The 11,797-nt window shown below is 39.0% G+C and overlaps 1 protein-coding gene across 18 annotated transcripts in view; it reads right to left on the bottom strand.

The window, feature by feature from the left end:
• Positions 1 to 5,557, bottom strand: part of atxn2 (ataxin 2) — a 37,627-nt gene extending 32,070 nt beyond the window's left edge. For 11 of the 18 annotated variants that reach the window (XM_066689565.1, XM_066689560.1, XM_066689564.1 and 8 more), the window contains exon 1: positions 5,123 to 5,556. In XM_066689565.1, the coding sequence (XP_066545662.1) occupies positions 5,123 to 5,229 (107 nt within the window). In that variant the 5' untranslated portion in view covers positions 5,230 to 5,556. Of the gene's footprint in view, positions 1 to 5,122 lie in introns of all 18 variants that reach the window. The other 7 variants (XM_066689567.1, XM_066689569.1, XM_066689568.1 and 4 more) reach the window with 2 other exon arrangements.
• Positions 5,558 to 11,797: the final 6,240 nt, after the last annotated feature.

The raw sequence follows: 11,797 nt of genomic DNA on the forward strand, positions 1-11,797 counted from the left end.
CATTGCAATGTAAATCAGTGCATAAATTAAATTATAATGTGAACATTATATAGATTCAGATCAGATGAAATGAAAGCGACATTTGATCAGACTGAGAACTATTCATTAATGTTAATAAAACCATACCACTGAAATATGATCAAATAAATTCTGTTACCAACTGAATGTAATCTGCACGCAGCCAGTACATTTGATTTCATTTATTGTACAGATTATGCCTGTTCTCCTTAACCTGCCTGTAATAAACAAAATGTATTAAGGTAGGAAATTGATTTTACTACATCCGATAGTGTCACTTTGTATTTCATTGTGTACACAATCATTCTAGCAATGTTAAAACATTTCAATTATCTTGCAGGGTCCTGCTAACAAAGTTTCCAGTTTAAATAAGGGACAAGATCAATACATTTTCGGTCTTCAGGTTGGAAGACACCTTAAAGCAGGTTTTCCAAGCTTTTATTCTGCAGATGTTCAGGGATCTTGGTTAATAATTAATCTGGTTGATACCCTTCTACTTATTTAAAGACTAAACTTAAATCTGTCAAACAACTGTCGAGTTATTTCCTGTGACGTTACTTTAATCAATGACCCCTTTAAACCAGGTCGACATTTACAATAAAAGCAGTTTACAAAGCTTGACTGTAAATATCTTGAAGGTATTCTTAACAAAAACTATAAGCAGACCACAAATATACACATTTCCTTTTTTAAGCCAGGCCTCACTCACTGCTACAAACTTGTGACTGAACACTATACAGTCTGAATAAAACCTTTATAGGGCCAGCAGGATGGAGGCATACTATGTAGCTAAGCACAATGTAAAAATGTTCCCTACAGATTTAACTGTTGCTACAAAATAAACTATAGAGAGGGGGTGGGGGGGTCTTTAGGTTAAATTGTTCCTATCCATTCGCCAGAATACATTCTGGGAATTAGAAGATACAAACAAACATGGTAGGATCTCTTCAAGAAATAAGTTGACCTATTTATAAGTATATTTGAGGACAATGAGTATCTGAAACTAGAAAAGACTGTAAACTAGATTAAGTAAATTTAAAATATATATTACATATAGCCTATTTCATTCACTTTTTAATTCAGATTTACAAAAAGAGTGAAGAACACAACCACAACCCCCAGCCTCACAAGTGCTCATGAAGTGGATATCCAAACTTCAAATGTAATAACTTGACCTAAGTCAGAGAAGTGCAGGGCCCCACTGCCCATCACCCACCTGACGTCTTTGAACTTCAGCCTATTCTGAGCAATGTAAGTATTTTTCCTTGGCTTATATGTTTAATGGTTTCAAGAATTAAAAACCCTGAAGGACTGTGGCCCAATGCAACAGAGGTTTGACTACCATGAAGTTTGAATGATGCACAGGAAGTTACCCTAATCAAAAGTGCAAAATGCATACAAAGCATTAATGGTCGGTAAAGGCAGGCAATTCCCATCCGTTACTACAAGATTTAAGGCTTTCACCTGTGATTTACTAGAGCACTGTATTTAAACTGATATGCATTATTCATTTTTTGGGTTACCTGTGAACTTATGTTCTGATGGATATTGATTGATAAATGGATAGGTTTTATTCACTCTACGTTGCACTGTCTAATATTTTGATGTATTTATTTGGTTAGGGGGAAAGTCATGATGTAGCCCAATATACAAGATTGGTTTCTTATTAAGAAATGTATTCATCATAACTTCCCTGCCACCCGAACTATAAAAGCGGATCAGCAAATAAAGCCTCTCTTAAAAATAAGTCTCTCTTTTACAATTTCTCTAAGTATCGGAAAGGAGATACTGTAGTCCTCATACTTCAAATAAGAGCATTGTTGGCAACTGTCTGACATTTTCACAACTGAGAAGAGAGATCCTTCAACTATCATTTGCAGTTCTGTGTCCCTAATAACATTACCATTTCTTCCATCCTAATACGAAAACTACATGCATCTGTTAAGAATATACATAAAACTAATTTCTTGAAGTTATTATTGCAGGCCACTACACACTTGCAAGTTCCAAGATCCACTGGGGCAGTGAGTGTCTCACCATCTCATCTAATCGAAATACTAAACTTGTAAACCTTGCAAGTAATCTGAAATCAATCACTTGGCTCTATAAAATCCCATCTTGAGGTATCACAAACTGCAAAAGGAGACTAGGAAATTGCGTCTGGCCGAGTGTATTAATAGAAGTTTACCACGCGCAGATTCACTGGCAATGTCTTCCAGCGTTTAAGGATATGGTCAGAAAAACAGGCCTATCAAAAAGATTGTTACTTTTTCTACTGCAACACTAAAGACCAGACGCTATCGTGCTCAAGGACTACATGTGTACATACAGTGTTGATAAAAATGCTTGGAATGCCACCAGCCTGAAGAGTTTGGAAAACAGGTTGGGCATTGATAAATCAAGTCGATTTTAGGCTTTTTACCTTCACTGAATTTGCCTTTTTGGGTTTCTACAACATTGCATTGAGAAAACACCCATGGGATTCCCAATTATTTGGGGAGTTTTATCTCAGGAACGGTTCTTCATCTAGCAATGGAAAAACACACTCCTCTGCACAGCCTGGCTTCCCTCAATGTGTTCTGCTAACAAACCCTGAAAGACAGGTTTACTTGTATTGTGCCATTCACATTTTTTTTTTCTCCTAACCTTGTTACTATTTGACATAGCTCGGAGGGAGCAGAGTGAAATTAGGGTAGAGTTTAAAATGAAGGGGCATGAAGTGCATGAACTGATTATAAGGATACAGTTTCTGAAAGGAGGTCAATTAAGCTGGAGGGGGTTACCATACCAGTCAGAGAACAGGTGCTTTGGTTTGGAGGATTGGCCTGTTTAGAAAAGAACTGGCTATGAACATTTATATTTAAAATGCAGGGAGAGGAACATAGTATATATTACTCTCAGTTGTGAAGGTATTTTGCTCAAGAATTAACCTATTTTATTCAATCTTGAAGATGATACAGGAAAGGTTCAGTACCGGATCAAAGAGAAATGTTAAACTGGAAACTTGCTTAACTGGTTGAAAGGGAAAAATTAAATGTTAATTTTCCATTAATATGACAGATTACCTGTGGCAGTACAGTAGAGAAGTGAACTGTTTCAATTGGGGGAAATAAGCTGATTAAACACTCACATTTAGAGGCCTAAATGCTACAATAGTTTCCTTTTTGCTCAAGTTCAAAAACTGTATTCTCTGAAAGCACCCTGGGATCTTAAGTAATGATGAGAAGAGAAATACAGACAAAATTGTTACTGTATTCTCAATTAATCCAAGTCCAGCATTATTTTTCACCATTCACATTAAGGAAAAAATAAATGAAATGTTACTCTGGTAATGGCTGCATCACACATACATACATACATACATACATAATTATATATATATATATATATATATATATATATATACACAAACACACACACACATACATATATATATATATATATACACACATATACATACATACATACATACATACACATATAAATACATACATACACACATTTTTTCTTTATTTAAAAGGTTTCCAGGAAATGAAGAGCATGACAAACTGGTTATTACATTAGGGCTCTAAAATGTTTATGTACGATATATAAATATTAGCTCATTAGATGACTAACCACCCACATTTTTAACCAGGTCAGGCAGGATAATATTCTGATGTTCTCAGGAATTCACTAGTTCTCAGACAGTTCATTACATACAACACATGGACTGAACTAACAATATGATGTATAGATCTGTTTTCCTTGTCAACCAAATGCTACTGTGTGCCACCACAGATTTCCATAAAGTAAATACAATTATATGTTGTCTATAATAATGAACAGTTCAAGGCACTCTATCTGTCCATGCCCCCTAAAATGCAGTTATTTGATGCAATATTTATTGGTCACATGTCACTTGTTGTAAAGGCCCATGGAAAACCTGGATCACCACCACAGTGACAGTACCTGACACTGGGACACACACAAAACCCTTCCAGCTTAGCTTGCTCTCCCCTGACATTAGGATTACACCTTGAGCGAGTTCAGGCTCTAGTCTCTATAGACACACTTCTTCATGAGATACGCTGTCTTCCGCTTGTTCAATTCTAAATGTGGCTTTTCAAGGACAAAAGAGAAACGCAATGACAAAGTCAACTGAAGTCATTTTTGACGTTTTTTTTTTTTTTTTTTTTTTTGGGTTACAGCTACGATGAAGTCCAACCCACGTGTGATCCCCTACCCGTGACCTGCCTCTTTTTGCAGGGGTCCATGACAGCCCTGCCCTGATCACCGCGCTGAGCAACACGAAGCCAGGACCACAGGCGATACAGTATTATACCCGACTACTGGTGCTCAATTCAGCCGAAACGCAGCTTGCTTGATGAGCATTTATACCAATATGCAACCCCCTCGGCTTCATCTCATTTCTACGGTGCACTTCTATTACACATGATTTGCCGAGTCAAAATGCGCCAATCACACCCGGCACGCATTTATTCCCGTGATCGTTAGGATTACCGTAATTATGAGTATTGACTATTGTGCATGGGCTCGTTTTAAAGGTCCAACTGAATTGCCATCCATTTTTATCGTGCAAGTCGCCCTGTGCACGTCCCCCCTCTCCTGAAATATACTGCACGCCGGTTATTCGGGATAAAACTGATCTGACACGTTACTTTTCAGGATGGCTTCATGGTCAAGTGAAATCGTCGTATTTTGCAGATGAATGCTTTTATATTTGAAAAGCGCATCTCCGTGTAATGCAAGCATCGATCATTTAAATGAAATCCTGTTCCGTGCAGTAAGTTATTATAAGCTTATCATACAATACCATGATATAGCAGTGGTAATAGTAGTTATTAAATATTAATACTAATAATAATACAATTGCGCTGACGATAGAGCGTAAGCAAGCACTAGGTTCTGTTGGTGTAAAGAGGCCTGGAAAGTTGCACTAGGCCCTGACAGTAATATTTATGTAAAACATTAAAATCCCCACTAAAATTAAAAATGCATTGTTCATTGACTCTGGAATCGGTCCCACAATGCTTAGGTTAGCATGTCAAAGCAAAAAGACACCCATCTGAGGCGGCCGTCTCCGGGATTGAAAAGCACCCACCTGCCCAGGCTCTGTCGGCCGCCGGTCCCCCCGCCTCCCCCGGCACCAGAGGCCGCAGCAGGGCCGCCGCCGGGTTTTCGGTTACCACCGGCCTGCTTCATTGACATGATGATGATCCCATACACGAGTTATTGACTATTGATTTACTATTTTCAAAATCAAATGAAAAATAAAAAAATCTAAAATAATAATAACACTAGCTCAGCTGTACAATCTATTTTTTAAAAAAAATCTTAAGTATTCTATTTTTTGTCGGTTTAAAAAGACAATATGTCAACGATCTTCAGTAAATGAAAGATGAGAGTTTAAGTTCCCGTCTTATTGTTTCCTTAAATTGTATTTTAATGACTACAAACAGGATTTTCAGCTCTCTCAGTTTCTCTCTCCGTTGCTCTCGGCGAAAAGACCAAAACAGTCTGAAAGGAGACAAAAAAAACGGCGGAGGGATATAGCCAGGGCGCAACGCTGCGTACATCCCACGAATCCCCCTCCCTGGCGTCTGACAGCTCTCCCGAGGGGCCGATTAAGAGACAGGGACCCTGGTTTGGATTAAACCGAGTGACATTAACACGGATTTCAGTTGACACTTGGTTTTAGCACCGGGACCGGCGTTGGGGCCAGTCGCACTATTTACAGGAAGTCGGAAGGTTACTGAAAAAAGTGGCGGCGATGCGCCTAACCACGTGAACCGGTGCGAGTCTCACACACGCCAGCAGAGCAGCCCGTGCAGGAGCGCGAAAGCAGCGTGTGTAAAAAGTAAGGATGGGAAAGCAATGACCAATTCAAATTAATATGTATGCATGAATATATTGTTTAGTTAGCAGTAGTAATGCCATTTATTAATTAACAAACCATTAGTGTAGGTTCCATAGCGCCCCCTCCTCACACACACTTTATATTTTGCACTGACATCGTCATGTGTAAGCTGTCATGGGGTTTGCAATAAAGCTGAACAAGCAGTGCGGTTGAATAGATGTAAGAGTAACCCAGTGGGCTGCTGCTGTGTATATTATCAATCAAGGTGGTGTAGATCCATGACGAACAGCGATGAATGGGGCCGCGTTATTGCAAGCGCTAAGCAGAAGCATTTTAGGAGTGGGAGGTACTATGTCAAAGTCATTTTGAACACAGGTCAAATGACACCAAACACGTCATCTGTCGTGTATTTATTTTGTATCGATTCCAAATAACTCCACACAGGCAGTAATCGGCATTTTTATTTTATTTTATGGGAACACAATAGCTATAGTCATTTCATCCCACTAAAAATGTGCATCCCTAACCTTTCCAAATCATAGTACTGTTTCAGAGATGAGAGACTGAAGATGTATGTTTACATGTATGTATGCATGCATGCATGTATATATTTCATTAATGGGGGCACGGGTTAAATTATCCATAAGAAAATCGGATTTTTCTAAAATATATGGATATACGCGGTTAAAGGTAATTTGTATTTTAATAAGTATATAACACTGGGAAATGGGATAGTGTTTCTTTGTTAGGCCTATATAGGTAAACAATGAGAGGAACTTCCTAAAACAAGACACACATAGCATATTAATAACGTTGTACATCATGCTGACGTTTACTGTATTTTGAATTATTTTTTTGTTTTGTTTTACTTTGAAAAATATCGTTATATATATATATATATACAGTGAGGGAAAAAAGTATTTGATCCCCTGCTGATTTTGTATGTTTGCCCACTGACAAAGAAATGATCAGTCTATAATTTTAATGGTAGGTGTATTTTAACAGTGAGAGACAGAATAACAACAAAAAAATCCAGAAAAACGCATTTCAAAAAAGTTATACATTGATTTTCATGTCCAAGGATGTCAGGGACAAGATTGTAGACCTACACAAGGCTGGAATGGGCTACAAGACCATCGCCAAGCAGCTTGGTGAGAAGGTGACAACAGTTGGTGCGATTATTCGCAAATGGAAGAAACACAAAATAACTGTCAGTCTCCCTCGGTCTGGGGCTCCATGCAAGATCTCACCTCGTGGACTTTCAATGATCATGAGAACGGTGAGGAATCAGCCCAGAACTACACGGGAGGATCTTGTTAATGATTTCAAGGCAGCTGGGACCATAGTCACCAAGAAAACAATTGGTAACACACTACGCCGTGAAGGACTGAAATCCTGCAGCGCCCGCAAGGTCCCCCTGCTCAAGAAAACACAGGTACAGGCCCGTCTGAAGTTTGCCAATGAACATCTGAATGATTCAGAGGAGAACTGGGTGAAAGTGTTGTGGTCAGATGAGACCAAAATCGAGCTCTTTGGCATCAACTCAACTCGCCGTGTTTGGAGGAGGAGGAATGACCCCAAGAACATGGAGGTGGAAACATTATGCTTTGGGGGTGTTTTTCTGCTAAGGGGACAGGACAACTGCACCGCATCAAAGGGACGATGGACGGGGCCATGTACCGTCAAATCTTGGGTGAGAACCTCCTTCCCTCAGCCAGGGCATTGAAAATGGGTCGTGGATGGGTATTCCAGCATGACAATGACCCAAAACACACAGCCAAGGCAACAAAGGAGTGGCTCAAGAAGAAGCACATTAAGGTCCTGGAGTGGCCTAGCCAGTCTACAGACCTTAATCCCATAGAAAATCTGTGGAGGGAGCTGAAGTTTCGAGTTGCCAAACGTCAGCCTCGAAACCTTAATGACTTGGAGAGGATCTGCAAAGAGGAGTGAGACAAAATCCCTCCTGAGATGTGTGCAAACCTGGTGGCCAACTACAAGAAACGTCTGACCTCTGTGATTGCCAACAAGGGTTTTGCCACCAAGTACTAAGTCGAAGGGGTCAAATACTTATTTCCCTCATTAACATGCAAATCAATGTATAACTTTTTTGAAATGCGTTTTTCTGGATTTTTTTCTTGTTATTCTGTCTCTCACTGTTAAAATACACTTACCATTAAAATTATAGACTTATCATTTCTTTGTCAGTGGGCAAACGTACAAAATCAGCAGGGGATCAGATACTTTTTTCCCTCACTGTATATATATATATCATGCGATACAATCATTTTTGAAACTGTGTCATAACCACTTATTGCAATAACACACTTAAGAAAACACATCAACTGTATAACTGGTAGAAATATGTAACGTCCATTTCAGTCCTTATGTGAAGCTGATCCCAGAATAAAGAAGCTCTCGCAGGTGACTTAAGAGCTAAAGAATGAATGTGTTTTGTTTCAGGATATTTGTCAATATAGTTTCAGCTGATACATATTTTTCCCAAAGAGGAATTTATAATAGTTCACATTGGTATGTAGTTTGCCTCATACGATATCTAAGTATTGTTTGTTTCCCAACCATTTGAAACTCACACTTACCTAACTTTAAAATTATGCATGACACACCAACCCCTGAATAAAAATCCTCCCCTTTTAAAAACTTGAAAATCAAACTTACCTCTCAGCAAGAATCCTGTTTGTCTTGATACATAGACTCATTTGATTCAGCTATAAACTTATTTATTCCTAATAAATTATCAATGTTTATTATTTCTTTATTATAGTTTATCTTACATGTGACTTTTCCTTGTGTCCAAAACTTGTGTATGGCGTGACTGATGGCACACTGGTTCAAAAACACTGGGTTCACAGATGTAAAAATGCTTTTCATCATTATGATCATAATTGCAGAAGCCTATTTTATTAATGTATCCATATACAGCTAGGAGGGTGGTTTCAAATGAAGTCAGTTCTGGGTACAGTACTGAAGCCCCGAAGCTTCTGTAATTAAGATTAGTTGTGCAAACATGGAGTAGAAAGGGCTTACAGCAAAATTAAACTGCAAAATATATGCAGATTTTTAGAAGTCTGTTGGTGGTCTTCAAAAAATACATAAAGTTATGGATCAAGCATCTTGTATAACCCATCACGCCACCTGTGAATGTGGCTGGCAAAGCTCAATAATTTTTAGTTTAGATTTGCACACTACTATATACAGTGCCTTGCAAAAAGTATTCAGACCCCTGACGACAGCTCTCAAATTACTGAATTACAAATGGTACATTGAAATTTCATTCCGTTTGAGATTTTATTGTAAAACACCAACTCAAAGGTAAGGCGACATTGGTTTTATGTTGGGAAATATTTCAGTTTTGTTTTTCTTACAAATATGTTGCTTGCATATGTTTTCAACCCCCCACATGTGGTCAGATGAAGGAGGAGATGGACTTCATTATAAATATCTAAATCTTGGCTCCTTTTTACAATCTGAGGATTTGAAATTTAAAAATATAATATTTGGTATAGCCACCTTTCGCAGCAATAACAGCTTTAAGTCTTTTAGGGTAGGTATGTACCATCCTTGCACACAGTGTTGGAGTGATTTTGTCCAATTCTTCTTGGCAGATTTTTGTTCTCAAGCCACTCATATGTTGCTTTGGCCTTGTGCTTGGGATCACTGTCTTGCTGAAAGGTGAATTTCCTCCCAAGTTTCAGTGTTTTAGTATTTTGCTCCATCCATTCTTCCTTCAGTTTTAACAAGATGCCCAGTCCCTGCTGATGAGTTGCATCCCCACAGCATGACGCTGCCACCACCTCACTTCACTGTAGGGATGGTATGTCTTGAGGCATGGATATTATTTTGTACCCTTTTCCTAATCTATGCATTACTTTAACTGCTGTAGAATGCTCTTTAATCATCATTTTCCTTCAGATTCACAGTCTGACCAATGATCTTTCAACAGTGGAGTTTTTATCCAGAAAATGTGACAGCAACTCGAATGGTTCACAGGTGGAGGCCAATGGTAAGGTAACTATGTCCTTGTTACGGTTATTTCTTTCATCTGTGTAAACTAGGAGCTTCCACAGCACACGGGTTGAATATGTATGCAAGCAACATATTTCAGTTTTTTTTGTTTACACATATTTCCTAACATAAAACCAATGTCAACTTAAACTAACTGACTTCAAGTTTCAGTGTTTTCATTCAGAATTTCAATGTACCATTTGTAATTCAGTAAAAAGAGAGAATTGGTCAGGGGTCTAAATACTTTTGCAAGGCACTGTGTATATATATATATATATATATATATATTCCTCTACATTTTTGCAATACTACTACTAATTGGGATGAGTTACTGCTCTTACAAGAAGTACTTGTTTTTGACACAGATATGAAATAGAAAGGAAGTTACCTAGTTTCATAGTAAGATCAATATAAAACATCAACTACGAGCGTAATGAGAAGTGCCAGATTTGATGTAACATTCTACCTCCTGGTTTTAAGCCCAAAAACTCCTTTTGAGCCTCGCCAGTCTTTGCCCTACTACATTCTTCTCTCTGACCAAAATTTGTCTCATTAAGCATTTAACAAGGCAAAAGGTGATAAGAGTCTCTATCCAACCCAGATTTCTAATTACGACAGCTTTTTATTTAAAGGCTTTAGCTAACAGTACAATACCAATGTGCTGCTAAGGCGTTCTCACGTCATTCACGTTGGGTCACAGTTTACAATCATGGGTTTCCATTCCATTCTTAATGAATTGATGTATGATGTCCGAGTTCTCCTGTTAATCACGCTTACGGACAGGGTTATAGACTAGGTTTGGGGTTTGGGCTTATACATATTATCAACATCAGAACAGTGTAAGATGCATTTATACCTTTCTTGGGGGGGATTCATACATCAATTCATTATGAACTGGTATTGATTATTGTAAAGTGTTACCGAATTGTGCATCAGGGATTTGTCAAACAAGGAAAGAAACCAAATTCATAGTGTGCAAGACTATTTGGCACCTACCTTACCAATCCAATACCAAATCTAAACACCCCCCCAAAAAAACAAGACTCCTAGAGCTTGGGCTTTACTTTTGGACTGGCAAAGAAAGAAACCAGAACTGCTGCAGGAAGCATGATGCATTTGGGTCAGTTTTGCATGGGTCTTGTGTGGTACCCTTGTGGACAGCACTACAGTCCTAGTGCTTGGATACAGCTCTAAAATGAAGGTTCTAGTGTTCACAAGCATGACGGGCCCACCCACACTGCTGTATCGGTCAGACAGTGGTTGACAGGCAGTCGCTGCTTTAAACCACAGTTGTTCCTCCCCAAAGAATGTTTCTGGAGTGCATTCAGAAGCCAACAGCATTATGACAAAACGCACTAGGGAAATAATCGGACACAAGAGGGGGAGTGCTGCTGCATTCCTTTAGACATCGATTTCATATCAACAGCTGCTAAGGCCCAGACCTGTGAGGGCTGCCAAGAGTGGACTGAGATATTGACTTCCCATGGTGGAAAAACAAATTCCCCATGCATCTGCTTCCTTTGTGATACAGTCAACAAGATGGGGTGCAGAACACGGCCATATGAAAATGAGCAGTGTTAGTACAAGTTTGACACAGTAGCAGCAAGCACAGATTGGAGCAGACACGAGTACATGGGTATCTGGGCATTTGACTCTTGTGAACCCATAGAGGAGGCTGATATTGGCAGCATGGATGTGGATGTAGGAAAGATTATTCCTCCGTGGGTTTGTTTTTTCTTTATGTGCTCATTTTAATACAGCAGGGCTCTGCCTCACAGTAGAGTTGGGAATGTTCCCCTTGGCTTGAGCAAAGGGTCTAGTTTACTCATGGCTCTCCAGTGCGGTTTGGCTTACAGTGCCATTCCAAGGCAGAGTACCTTCAGCTGGTCAGTTAAA

This window comes from Amia ocellicauda, chromosome 17, assembly GCF_036373705.1.
Source record: "Amia ocellicauda isolate fAmiCal2 chromosome 17, fAmiCal2.hap1, whole genome shotgun sequence".
Taxonomy (NCBI): domain Eukaryota; kingdom Metazoa; phylum Chordata; class Actinopteri; order Amiiformes; family Amiidae; genus Amia; species Amia ocellicauda.